The sequence below is a fragment of the Ictidomys tridecemlineatus genome, chromosome 10 (genome assembly GCF_052094955.1).
Source record: "Ictidomys tridecemlineatus isolate mIctTri1 chromosome 10, mIctTri1.hap1, whole genome shotgun sequence".
Taxonomy (NCBI): domain Eukaryota; kingdom Metazoa; phylum Chordata; class Mammalia; order Rodentia; family Sciuridae; genus Ictidomys; species Ictidomys tridecemlineatus.
The window spans coordinates 90322385-90336937 of NC_135486.1; the positions used below are offsets into that span (position 1 = coordinate 90322385).

A 14553-nucleotide genomic window follows, 5' to 3' on the forward strand; every position below is an offset into this window, starting at 1 on the left:
ATTAAGACATTTAATCAAATTAATAAAAATAATTTTAGAGGATATTTATTGTAAAAAGTAATAGGAGCAAATGAGAGGAGGAAAATAACAATAATTGTTCAATCAGACACCAATCAGGTAGTGTCTCTTTTTAAATCCAAATCCACAAAAAATAATAATAATAATTAAATTTGTAAAGTGAATGATTAAAAAAATTGTTAATCAAATGTGCCTTATACCATTCTCTGACTGTTTGCACTTCAAGACTAAAAGCATTAATTTATCAGATGTATATAAGAAAAATTTGGCGATGCATTGCCTTGGCTAATTATGATATGCTAACATATAAATAACACACGTCTGTGAAATGAAATGACTGGCATATTGCATGGAGACACTGCTTTTTTTTCTCCTTTAATTTTTGATTATGAATGTTTGCTTGATGTTTTATATTATTTGCATGAAATATTACCTAAGAATTGTCACCTAACTGTAAAGATCTGGGAATGGTTGAAGCATGTTGGGCTGTGGGGACTAACTGGGCTAACCATTATACATTTACCTTTTAACAGTAGCTGACGAGACTAAACTCAATACAGTGGATGACCAGAAAGCAGGTAAGAATGGACAGTTAGGCTGTTGCCATAGAAACAGTGGTCCAAGGAGCTTATCACAATTATAGAGCTGCCAATCATATTGCATGTAAACATAAGTATTCCAGTCTTGCACAGATGTTTTCATTGTGGGAAATCAAATTGTATAATAAAGGAAAAATTTTCTCTTAAGACAGATTCATCAGTGGTAGACATACTAAATGGAAATGCAATGTAGTGCATTTACAATGTTAGAAACAATCTAGATTTTCTTCATTTTTTGAGATGGGGTCCACAGTCTGTTGAACTCCTGGGCTCAATCAAACTTCATCCTTAACCTCTTCAGTAGCTGGGGCTTATATTCATATGCCGCCACACCCAGTTCCTAGATTTTTCTAATTATTGTGTAGGAATGTTTTATCCTCATTTAAGAAAAAGCAAAATCCTGAAAAGTTGTTCTCTATGGTAGACTCTGTTACGTTTTTAAGTAATTTACATGATGTCTAGGTTACATCCAAGTTTCAAAGTGTTGATTTTGATTTGAAAGATAACATTACAATATAAACATTTTTTACTACATGAAACTGTACATGGTTGCTGTCTTTGATCACTAAGAAAACCTTGGTTCTTTTTTGGGTGTTTGGATTAACTTACAGTTAACTTGCATTGGAGTAGACAATATAATGCATATTGGCTCCATATCTTTGTGAACTTGTTCTAAATTCATTGCTTATAAAAAACACTGCTAGACCATTTCATAGAAATAGTGGATTATACTGACCTGGGTTTTATGTTGTACATTTTATGTTGTTATATGAAAAAAAAAGTGGAGAAAAGTCTTTAAATATAGTTTAAGGAATGTGCTTTGTTCAATTGAGCACTTGTGTTTCATTATTATAAGTTGGAATCATGTTTTAATTATTCTAGATCCAGGATAATTGAGTTACATCGCTTAGCACTAATTAGCTTTAATTCACCTTTTAACCTGCAGTAGTAATTAGTTTTAGCCTGCTTGAAAAAATGTGTATCCCACATACATATGTAAAGATTACTGTGGACGTAGTTGGAGTTATCATGTTCTGTAGAGTAAAAGATAGATTATAAAAATTACATTCAATAAATCATAAGATTAACTGTATTACAAGGCAATTAATTATAAACTCAGCCCTTACTAACTAGTTATTTTTCTTATCAAGTATAAAATTTACTGAAATTTTAAAGCAGGACTAAAGAAAAATATTATTTGATAGCTTACATATGTAAAATGGGAAATTAGTTTTTAAAGTTGTTAGGTTTTTAAAGAAGTAGCCCTTGTCTACGTTAATGTTACTAAGAGACCCTTTTGAACTGCTCCAGCTAAAGGACATGATTTTGCAAACTATGCCAATTAAGTAAAATAGGGAAAATATTTAATGTAACCAGGTCAAAGCTACTACAAGGAAAAGAACAATTTATTGTTATTTTTAAAATAATGATATCCAGACTTTAACTGAAAGCATTATGTAACTTTCCCAGTGAATAGGCAAATTTTATAATCTGATCAAAGCATGTTTTTCTTGTCTTTTAAAATGTTATATACTAGATGAAAAGAACATTTTTCTGTACTATCTGCAATCTTTTCTACCAAAGTAAATTGGAAAATCTTGACAAGAAATTGATATTAAAGTGCCTTTTGAGCTATTGGTTTTAGATCTACATTAATAAAACTTTTAACCTGGATTCTTTCTACCCAATTTTAGTAACATGTTTTCAGTTATTTTTCTTTCTTCATTTCATTTGAATTTTCAAGATTATCATGATTTTTATTCTTGTCCAAGGGTTTTGGGGAGAGTTGTAATTGCATTTTAGCATAGATCATCTGTCTTGTTCTAAGCCTTTCCTAATGAAAACTGAATTCAATTTTCCTTTGACCCTTGCAAAAGACATTAGTCACTGTTTTTGAGTTTTTGTTTCATTGATTTTTTGGCAAGAGGGGTAGTAATAAGTAGAAATAGAGAAACAGATCTAAGGCTAGGATATAACTCGTGGTATAGTGTTTGCCTAGCATGTGCAAGGCCCTGAGTTAGATCCACAGGAATGCAAACAAAACAAAACAAAACAGATCTAGAGAAGAAAATATGCTTGTGATCTTTATTCCCAGATCAAGGGTATGAAAGTAGTTGTAGACAGTGAAATAATGAATGGGTGTGCGCATGCATTCCAGTGAAATTTTTCAGGATTGTCCCTTGATTTGCCAGTCCCTGTCATAGAATGACACTTTATAGAGTTGATCTTTTATGTAACTGTTTATTTTAAAGAATATCAATCATATATAAATGCAGAGAGGGTAGTTGATTGACCTCCCTTCCACAAACTCAGTATCAACCATCTACTATTATCAACACTTTGCTAAAATTTTGTATCATAGCGTTATGAGTTTAAGGAAAAAATTAAATAGGTAAAACTCTGAGTCACACTGATAAATTTTTGGGGGGAGGGGGTACTAGGGATTAAACCCAGGGCCTCATGCATCCTAAGCACATGCTATACCATGGATCTTTACTCCTAATCCCACTTAAAAATTTTTATTGCTTATTTAATTTTACTTTCACCATTATTTTTCTTTGCAGATTTTCCTGTGTTTATGCTGAGGGACACTCAATTTTAATACATATTCATACCAGTTATTATGTTCATTATTATAGTTTTGTTGCTTTGAGTACATTCACTGCAACCTCATAAGCTTAATATATTTAGTAAATGATATTTTTGTGATAATCCTTGCCTATAACATGAAATCTTAGAGCTCTAAATACACACATATGCATTCATATATACACATCTTTGATGAACCCAAGAAAACATCAAATATTTGCCTAATACATGTTTTATAGAACCCAAATACAGACAGAAAATTATGAAAATTTAAAGGCATAATTTATTTTTAAAAAATTTTCCAAATACTAATTCTAGGAAATATAAAGGTAAATATTTCTGGCAGATATGATTCACCCCTTTATTATATTTCTTGATTTCTTACCTTTTGTTTAGTTCTTTGGAAGAAAATTCATTTTCTTTGCTGTGATGTAACTGTTATGATTAACTTAGAAAATGTATTTGCCAAAAATTATAATGCTATGAAGATAAAAAGTAAGATTGATCTCCTTGAAATATTCATGTGAAACATACAAAGATGCATGGGGAAAGCTAAACATATCGTCATTTTCTCCCAAGCATGATAACATATAGAATATAATTTCATCATTAGAGTCATGTCTGCCTTTCTGTATATAATTACATTTTCAACAATCTGTTCTTACTTGAAACAACTAATACCATTGTGAAAATGAAGTAAAAGATAAAACAAATGAAGATAAAAAAGAGAATTCTCAATTTAATTCTCTCAATTTTCATTTTGTATTATACTCTGAGCTATGAAAAGCACATGTCGCAACTATTTGTCTTCGAAGTAATAACATGACAAGGCTACTCCTTAATTATTGATCAACATATGGTCTGATGACCCCATGTAGAGATAAACTATTTATTTCTCCTCCCCTCCCCTTTTTTTTCATCTGTCTTTTTAACAGGATAAGTGAAGAACCAGTTCTGTAACCTGGATTGCCCAGGTGGTGGTGCAGAGCTGGTGTTTCAGCCATGTAGAGGCTAAATTAGTCTACCTTTGAGTGCCAGGTCAGGCAGTGATGGATGAGGCTGTCTTACCTGGTTAAAGAAATCAGTTCTGATTGCCTTCTAAGCCTGGGTACTATTGGTATTATCTCAGGCCTTTCTGCCCTGGATCTTCAAGAAATAGAGCCAAATTGTTAATTCCCTGAATTCTCCTCTGCTATCCTGCTGAAATTTTCTTGGTAATTGCTAAGTCCTCTTCCTTCTGTCCCTCACATGTTTTTCAAACAGGTAGTATTCCCAGGCCTGGAGATGTAAGCACTCACTTCCAACCCTCTGATCTCATTTCTTTTCCCTATTTTTGAGAGAGAGCCCTCACACCATTTGTTTCTTTTACAATCTTGGGCTGCTCTTTCACTAGAACATTCTTGTTTTCTTGTATTAGGAAAATTCTAATAAATTCTACCTGGTGCTAGATTGTTCTAATTGTATTGGTGACGGGTTGTATATCTGCATTTATCCATGGGAAGGGGTCTCAGTGAAGTTCATTGGTATAAATGTCTTAGCTTCTGCTGTAAATGACTTTATATTTCCAGAAAATGATTTCAGTTGAGTTTAAAAGCTTACTCTCAGTTTCTTGACCTTTTTGTAACCTCTGAATTTTAAAATGAGATTCTTGGTTATTCTAGTTCATTTAGATTATTTATATTATCCGGAGCAAAATGATTTGACAAAAATTTCATCTGTTCAGATAAAAATGGAAACTTGAAACTTAGATTGTTCCCTAGTGGAAATACAGGAAAAAAACCACAATTGAATATATAAACTTGATAAAAATGAAAATTAGTAATGATTACTTTATTTAACTATTTTATCATTCACATTCTAGTGCTCACCATTGAGCAAATGACCTATATCCCAGAAGTTTTCTAGAATGCATAGGTATTTGGGTATGTAATATTCCCCTACCTCTAACTAACATTTTGGTTTTTTTGAATCTTCAAGGCTCCCCCAACAGGGACGTGGGACCTTCCCTGGGTCTGAAGAAGTCAAGCTCACTGGAGAGTCTGCAGACAGCGGTAGCTGAGGTGACTTTGAATGGGGATATTCCTTTCCATCGCCCACGGCCGCGCATAATCCGAGGAAGGGGATGCAATGAGAGCTTCAGAGCTGCTATTGACAAGTCTTATGATAAACCTGCCATCGATGATGATGATGAAGGCATGGAGACATGTAAGTTTATAATGGCTAAAGAATACCAGTTACAATTGGCTCCTTAGAGCTCTGGATCTTAAAGTGTGCTTCAGGCAACTCTTGGGGCTTCCTAACATTCTTCAAGGTGACCTCCCTGATCTAAACTATTTTCATAATAAACAAAAAATGATTATTTTCCCCTTTTACCCTCATTCTTTCTCAAGTATAGAGTGGGGTTTTCTAGGGACATATGTCATGTGATATTGCATTAGACTGAATGTAGTGTCAGATACGATCATTTCTCTTCAGTTGGTGATAAAATGAAAATTTTGAAGAAAAATATAGAATGGCATTGTTCTCAGGTTCCTTTTAAATAACATAGTTATTTTTGTGAAAATGTAATTTTGATTACTATGAATTGATTTCTTGTTTTTTAATATTTTTATTTTTTGGCTTTATCCCCAGTCCGTTTTATGTCTTAATTTTGAGGCAGGATTTTACTAAGTTGCCAAGTCTGGCCTAAAACTTTATGATCCTCCTGCCTCAGCTTCCCAAGAAGCTGGATTTATAGGTTTTCCCCACTGTACCCAACTTTTTAAAAATTTATATTCTAAAGCTGTCTCATTTTTACACCAATACATATTGATAGGTATAAATCACGTACAGAAAAAATTGGAGTTCTTAATGATTTTTAGGGGTCTGAAGTTATCTCCAGACCCAAATGTTTGACAATCACTGCTGTATAGTGTCTATAAGGTAATAGTACCAGTGAATACGTATAATAATGATCTTGAAAGCACATTTTTGTTACTATTGCTTTACTTGAACTAAACTAGCAAAATTTATTTGTATATGTGTTTGTATTTCCAAATGACAAGATAGTTTAAGCCAAGTTGATTGAGATGGTTTTCTACTGAGGAAAAAAAAAATGCTTATTTTTTTTTAAATGTTTCATGCAAGTTATACTTATCCTTCAACGTTTATTTTAAAAACATAACCATTTCATTTAAAGTGATGGGTTAACTCTACTAATGTATTTACTTAGAAGGGAAAGGTCTTAGACATTTTTAACGGTAAAAGTTATTGATTAATTGATATTGTTCATACTAATAATTTACATTTCACTTTTCTTAAAGTTAAATGTGATTTTATCCATCTAACTCTTTCTTAGAGAAAAGTTGGAGGCCCTGAAGCCCAAAAGTATTCCAGAGAGTAAGAGATAATTTTTATGGATTGTAAATCACTTTCTTTTTAACATTTGTGTAAACCATTTCTTATCACACATGTCCAAGTAAGACTGTAGTGGGGAAAAAGAATTTTAAATTAAAAAGAACACATTCTTAGGAGATTGAAAGTAAAATTATATAATTTTGCCTGTAACATACAAAGTGTTTGGGAAGATGAATATTTCTGCCATACTGTTACATGCAAATAAAACTTAGGAAAAGGATTGCTGCATTTTCCCCCACCTCTGCCTAATTCTTCATCTAAATCTGGACATTTTTTTTCAATATAATCAGCCAATGGTTTCATATATATGCTGCCTATTCTTGCCAAATGAAGAACATATTTACTATTTTAGCTGCCAATTCTGGTCTCCAAGATCCTGAGTCATAAGAGCTTTTGACCCTGTTGAGTTTTCTCTTTTTCTAATGATTTCTTGCCATATTAATCTGTATTACTTGACACTTAAAGATTTTACTTGTCTTTTCTGGGTTTAAACTTAATAAAAAATATAGTACTTTGGCTATATTTTAGCATGTATAGTTTATGTGGTTTTGAACTTTTTTCTTGTTCTGACTAAAATGTTATTTAAGATCCCTAATAAAGTTCAGTTTTCTCCTAAGTCACTCATTTTAAATAGGAGATTGAATACATGCTACATTTTGGTGTTAGCCAGCTTCATATTACTGTGATGAAACACCTGATGCATTTAACTCATACAAAGAAAAGGGTCATGTAATTCTCATTTTTGGAGGTTTCAGTCTGAGATTAGGTAGCCCTAGTGCTGTGAGCCTCTGGTGAGGATGCTGCAAGTCAATGGTGGGGAGTGTGTAGTGGAGCAAACTGCTCACATCACGATTGTTGAAGCTGAAAGATACCAAGAGATTAGTTCACAATTGCCCTTGATGGCACACCCTCATACAGTCCCATATCTCAAAGGTTCTACTACCTCCCAATAGCACCACCTTGGGGACCATGCCATTAATAAATGAACCTTTGGAGGATATTCATGCAAAGCAGTTCTTCATTCTACAGGGACAGCTTCCAGAGTTTTCCACTAAGATGGACAACTGCTTTTATCAGCATATATACTTTTCTTTTAAAATGCTAAATAGCATTTGTTTTGTTTTTTTATCATGGGGATTGAATTCAGGGTTATTTAACTACCAAGCCGCATCTACATCCATTTTCAATTTTTTTTGTTCTAAGACAGGGCCTCTGTAGTTGCTTAGAGCCTACTAGGTTGCTGAGGTTAGCCTTAAACTTGTGATTCTCCTGCCTCTGGCTTCTGAGTTGCCAGAATTACAGGTGTGCTCCGCCACACCTTGATTAAATAACATATTCTTAATGGAAATAACATTCATTTACTTATCTCCAAATGAAAAACCAAAGAGGAAATAGACAAACATGCACTTCTGGATAAGAACTAGAAAAACACCTGTGGCAGATGCTCTAAAACACGCCACAAAATACTATATTTTTCACAAGTCCTGTCGTTAATATTAATTCTCAGATCAGTCTGCTGCTGTTTAGATATGGCAAGCAAAAAGCAACTATTATAAATTTCATTTACAGCTAATAATGTTGATATATTAATAGGTGGAATGAGGAATTTCAAAGAGGAATCCTATGCTAGTCTACAGTCTCCTAAAAAGGTTGAGATTTGGGTCAAACTACTTAAACCCTTGAGCTTTAATTTCCTCATTTGTAAAACCGAAGATTTGGACAACAAGGTCACTGATTTTCAAACTGTGTGATGTGATCTCTGGTCAGGAGAGGTACTTCCTAATTTGGGGGCGTGGAGGAGGCCTTGAGCTTTATCCCACTACCTACCATTACCTCTCCTCTGCCTTAACAGTTGCTTTTTTTTTTACTTACTTTTATGTGGTGCTGAGGATCTAACCTAGCACCTCTCACATGCTAGGCGAGTGCTCTACTGCTGAGCCACAACCCCAGCCCTAACAGTTGCTTTTGGTTTGCTTTTATGCATTAGAGTTCTTTGTAAATTTTAGATTTTAAAATCTGTGGTTTGCAGTTTTTAGGAGAAAATTTAACCAGTTCTTACTTAGGCAGTTTAGATTGTTTTTGAGGTTGCTTCTAGATTTAACGTTCCCTGATTATCTATACCCATTTTCTTGCCTACATATATCTTACCTGATAACCCCTCATACCTTCTGTGAGATCTGTTATAATCCTGCAATCTCTGGCCCAGGGCTGGTCAAATCAGAGGGTTTCATGAATGTCTGTCAAATCAGTGAGCAAGCTCTGGGCTAACTGCTGCTGGTGTGCAAGAAATGTGGGGGACAGAAAAAGACTTTCAATATGTTGTAATAGGTTATCAGTGACATTTCACTATACCTGTTGTATCCTACACTGGGCCTTGCATGTACAAGACCTTCACCATCTTAACAAACTTTCTTAAAAACACACAAGCTGGGACTGCAGTTGTGGCTCAGTGGTGGAGCACTTGCCTCGCACGTGTGAGGTACTGGGTTCCATCCTCAAAACCACATAAAAATAAATAAAGGTTTAAAAAAAAAAACAGACAAGCAAACAAATAACCAAGTGTGCCCTCAGTGCTGGTGGTCATGATGATGAGAGACAAAAATGCTTTTTATGCCTCAGGGTTGTGAGCAAGGCCAGCTGGCTCCATTAGCTCCTCCTCTGTTTTCCCAAGTGTCATTATTTTCTTGTCTGTTCAGGCTTTTGCCACCTGCTCTGTACCCTTTCCATCACTGGACCCTGCTCTTGCAGTCTCACTTTTTCAGTCCTATGCCTCAGCAACGGGCCCTCCACTTTTTGCCCTCTGTGAGATACTGGGCCAGAAGGTTCTTGTTCTGTGCTATGATTCAGTTCTGGTCACCTGTTGAAATTAAAATGCCAAATCACCACTGCTCTGAAAAGAGGACCATTGTCTGAGGAGTCTTTTGGTTAGACAGACATCTTCAAGGACACAGTGCACCCTGCAAAATCTGTCGTGGAGAGTGGGCTGTTGTCGAAAAGCTACTAACAGGTAATGGAGGACAGTTGGTGAGGAGCAGAAAGTCCCAGACTGATCCAGTCTCTTGTTTTCTACTGGTATGTTTCGTCTTTACTAGAGAGATGCACACAGAGGCATGGTTGATTGTTCTTGTCAACTGGGTCGAGCACATCCCCAGTGACTGCATTTCATGGCTCTGAACAGGCTTGCCTCTTCTCCACAGTGTTGAAATCATGGCAGAGGCACTACACTGGGGGCCAAGAGACTGGGGCGGGATCCATGTGATATCTGGTATCTGTCATCTTCTGTAGCACTTACGTTCTTCCTGCAGAGATGGCAGAAGCCAGCGTTTGTGTCTCTCATTTAATCCATCTGGCCTCTCCATGTTGTGTGTGTCTGTCTGGATCAAGATGGAGCTTTGTATTCTGGGACCCATTATCTCTGAGGCCCTACCTGTGTTTGACAGGTCAGGGCATCTACAATCTGCTCCTTCTTCTATGCAAATTATACGCCCAGCCTGGCTCTCAGCAAGCAGCTTCTGTATCCCCTACAATAAATCAGTTCTGTTGCTACCAAGAAAATGCATGCAGTAACATTGCTTTGTTTCCTTTTTTTTATAAAAAAAAAATAATCTCTTTATTCATAATTAAAAATTGCCAGAAACTATAAGCCCTGTTATTAACTTAGTAACAGCTTTTTGGATTTGAGTTGATGAAACAGAACCAAATATCTCCTATTAATTGCAACTAGTGATTTTAAGATATGTCATATTCAGAACTTTAAATATGAAAAACTTTGTCTTGCAAAGATGGACATACTGCTTTCTAGTAGCTTGCCTTGTTTTCATGTAGTTCTCTTAGGAGGTAGAAAAGCATTTCTCTAAAACATGCATAATTTATTCTTACAATATGAGATTGGAAGAAACTAAATTTACATTATTAAATCAGGTAATATGAGAACTACTAGGGGAATTTTGTTGTTTTATTAGCTACATAATAGCACATTGCATTTGATAACTTAAGATTTTTTTTTTTACTTCTCAGTATGCTGCCCCTTTTGTCATCAAATATTTGAAAAAAAATACAAACTAAGTCTAATTTTATCAAAAGCAGAATCCATTTAGATTAAAATTACTATGAAAGAATTCAGGATATACATTCCAAAGTCAAAGCACTTTATGAATTACTCCCTTCAGTTAATCCATTTAGCAGTTAGTTGAATGTTCTGAAATGCTAAAAAAAAGAAAAGAAAGAAAGAAAGAAAAAGTAATATAGGGCCGGGTACAGTGGCACATGCTTGTAATCCCAGCGGCTCAGGAGGCTGTGACAGGAGAATCACAAGTTCAAAGCGAGCCTCAGCAACAGGGAGGCACTAAGCAACTCAGTGAGAATCTGTCTTTAAATAAAATACAAAATAGGGCTGGGATGTGTCTCAGTGGTCCACTACCCCTGCGTTCAATCTCTAGTACCAAAACAAACAAACAAAAAAAAAGAATAATATATACTATCATTTTATGCTAACTTGTATTTTTAAACATTACCTTCCATTTAAGAAAAGGAGCTTTGATTTTGTTTTTAGGAAGTTTCTGAATGCAGCCTGCGTGTGTGTATATGAAGTAGTGAAAGCTCTTCCTTAATTTTTTTTCCAGATTAAAAGTAATTTAAGCTAAAATGCAGTGAAAAATTATATCTAAGGTGTGTGAATTATAGAATCTTCATTTATAGCCTTTTTTATTTAGAGGAAAATATTTAAATATTTGACCAAAATCACAGTTAGAATGCATCTTTTTTTGGTTTACTTTGCTGTGGTTTTCTAGAATATCTGAGCAATCTTCCAAATGGGATATCCCATTATACTAAAACTACTTAAGTATTTAAGGATGTATTAATGAGACAGGGCACCTAGAGTCTGATATTTTGGCTGTAAGTTCCTGAGGGTCCAGGAGCAATCCAACCCAGTGGTAACCAACTCTTGATAAGCTGTGTGGTTGAATGTAATGGTTGTTATGGCATCAAAGGGTGGGCCACCCACCCAGCCTTTGTGGAAATCAGGTGGAGGAGGAAGTAGATGCAGATGTGGAGAAGGTTTCCCAGAGAGATATTGCTTCAGTACAGCACTACTGTTTGAGAGTCTTCAACTGGGTAAAGAGAGGCTATATGGAACATGTGGAATGGAGACCATCTCTAGATTTCTGTAGTTCCAAGCTCTCTTAGGATGGTGTATATGGTACCTGTGAGATCATAGTGAGGAATGAGATTTAAGATGTATGTAGACATCGGATCATAGCCTAATATAAATTGTTTACATTTTATCCTGAAAACCTTTAAAAGCTTTTGAAGAATTTAAAGTAAAAGAATATGACTTGGTGACCATGGATTTGAGGATGGATTATTGGGGGAAGGGAAAGCAAGTAGCAATGTTGGTGGCAAGAAGATCACTTATATAATAGTAATGGAATAATCTAGGTAAGTAATGATACTTGCCAGTGGAAGGGAAAAAGAAGAAACTGCATTTAAACACTTAGCATCATCGTACACATAAAGATGGATGATGCTGACGTGATTTCTTTCATTATCACTTCCAGGCTCAGAAAATCGAAATTATTATCTCACTGTGTAACTACTCCATTACCAAGCATTCTTAATTTTTTCTCATGAAATCTAATTTTACTCCTTCTTTTCAATCTAGCCTGAACCCTCATTATTTAATATCTGAAGTTATTGTTAGGATTTCCTGACTGGTCCTCCTGCCTGTGTATTTGCTCAGGAAGCTCTGTAATTGCACACTTATTCTCACCATCCCTCCAGCAGGCTGGCTCCTTCTTGCTCACATCACACACTCTCCCTAAGTAGATCTTCTCACAGTCCCATGTGCATGGCCTCAGCACCTCTGTGTGCATTTTACACTGTTTACACTATCCCTTAACGCTGTGCATTTTACATTTTTTCCTGAACAATCTCGTTTCCCCTTGACTTTCTAAAACCCTGGATTACCTAAAGTGGCATCTGAGACTATTTAAATAGAGATTTTGTTTGTTTTGGGGGGTTGGGATCAAACCCAGGGCCTTCTTCATGCACAGCCAGTTCTCTACCACTGAGCTATGCCCCAGCTAAAGTATTTTAACATAAAGAAATGTCTGGAGATCCTCCAATATGAATTCTATTTCATGGTAATTAAAAAGTACTGGGGATTTGGGGAGACAGGAATTCTGATTTCTCAAAAAGGAAAAAAACAAAAGTAAGAGTATTGATAGCTGTTCACTTTTGTATTATATCTGTATGTGTTTATATTGTTGGTTTCTAATCAGTGGACCTGAATCTCTTTAACACAATAAATAATGTTTTGTGTCTTGTTGACATTAAGCCCACTCCTTGCATAGAATAAAATTTTAAATGACAATTGCAGTAGAGTTATGGGTGTCACCATTTTCATTATTATGAACATCCCATTTGGTCTCAACTGTTGAAAGGAAAGCTTTCAAATACCACTATACATTGTCCCACTGGGCAGAAAACATCCTCAGTGTACCATCATTTAAATGTAAAAATCATTTGGGAACCAAAAGCAAATATGCAAGCATTCATAAAACTAAGGGTGTGACCTCCTTGTTCCTGTTCTGCAGCATTGTGTTGGAAGTGGGGAATGATACAGGTTACATCCTACCATTACCTTTAGGAGCTTTCTACCTAATTTATATGGGAGACAGGAATAGAGAGAAGTTTAGAATGCAGAGTGAAAGTGAACAAAAGTGACTTAGTAATAAGTCTTAAACCCTTTGGAAGAACAATCCTAGTGTTTTTGTTCCTCTACCCATATGAATTGAGAGATTATTTTAAAATTCAAGTCTAGAGCTGGGATTGTGGCTCAGTGACGGAGCACTTGCCTCGCAAATGTGAGGCACTGGGTTCAATCCTCAGCACCACATAAAAATAAATAAACAAAATAAAGATATTGTGCCCATGTATAACTAAAAAAAAGTTAAAAATAAAATGTAACAAGTCTAAATTAGAGTGGACCATCTTAGGGGTCATGAATTTGAATTTTTCTCCTATTTTGAAACTCCTTCTGTAGTACCCTACTAAATATCAACTGATTTTTTTCTTCTCTATCTCCTTTCATGGTTATACACTTGGTTCTTCATCATATTAATTATTATTCCCACCCCATAATATTAGTATAAAAGATTCTCAAGTTTTCATGTTTCATGCTTCTTCTTCTTCTTCTTCTTCTTCTTATTATTATTATTATTATTATTATTATTATCATCATTATTACATTTGGCGTTCAGAAAAACCTGTTTCCCTTGCCAAGAGCTCAACATTCTGTGTTAAAAGTCAGAGTCCAGAACAGCAGATCCTGTTATTCGACACCATCTGTATCACTAGCTGTTCATTTCCTACTTCTTTCTTCCTTTTCCAAAGTCAAAATAATCAACTAAAATAAGAAACAGAAATAATATTTATGTACCCAACATGCTCAGTTACTATGTAGGACTTTTGCAGTGTACTCTTATTGATTTTTATTACATTGTTATTTACCTATCATTAGTGGATAGAAGTTGGTGATGCTCAGGAGGTTTGCTGAGTTCACTGAAATCTTCATTGTTGATGTCTTATTAATTTAATCCACTTTGAATTTTATTTTAAAATGGTACCCTGTGAGGACTATGAGTAATCCTGTGCAGAGTCTTCACACTTGGTTTTTAGTGTTCCAATGTAAATTGTTAATTACTAAAGAATCTGTTTCTACCATTACAGTTTTAAAATTCGTAGGGTAATTCTTTATAAAGGTAATTCTTTATAAATAGAGAGCAAAAAAGATAGCTTTTCATATTTTCAGCTCTTTGTTCATATGGTCATTTACTCAACAAATATTTACTGATGCTTCCTTATTCCTTGTCCTCGGAGGAAAGTACCTGTTGAGTAGTATGTAAAAAATAACGTTAGATTATCATTTTAATTTTGTATTTCTTTTGTT

At 34.9% G+C, this 14553-nt stretch overlaps 1 protein-coding gene across 22 annotated transcripts in view; it reads left to right on the forward strand.

Annotated features, from left to right (window-relative positions):
• Pard3 (par-3 family cell polarity regulator) overlaps positions 1 to 14553 on the forward strand; it is a 669836-nt gene that overhangs the window by 435724 nt on the left and 219559 nt on the right. For 19 of the 22 annotated variants that reach the window (XM_078023399.1, XM_078023411.1, XM_078023400.1 and 16 more), the window contains 2 exons: positions 552 to 596; positions 5184 to 5411. In XM_078023399.1, the coding sequence (XP_077879525.1) occupies positions 552 to 596; positions 5184 to 5411 (273 nt within the window). The remainder of the gene's footprint in view (positions 1 to 551; positions 597 to 5183; positions 5412 to 14553) is intronic. The other 3 variants (XM_078023416.1, XM_078023404.1, XM_078023406.1) reach the window with 1 other exon arrangement.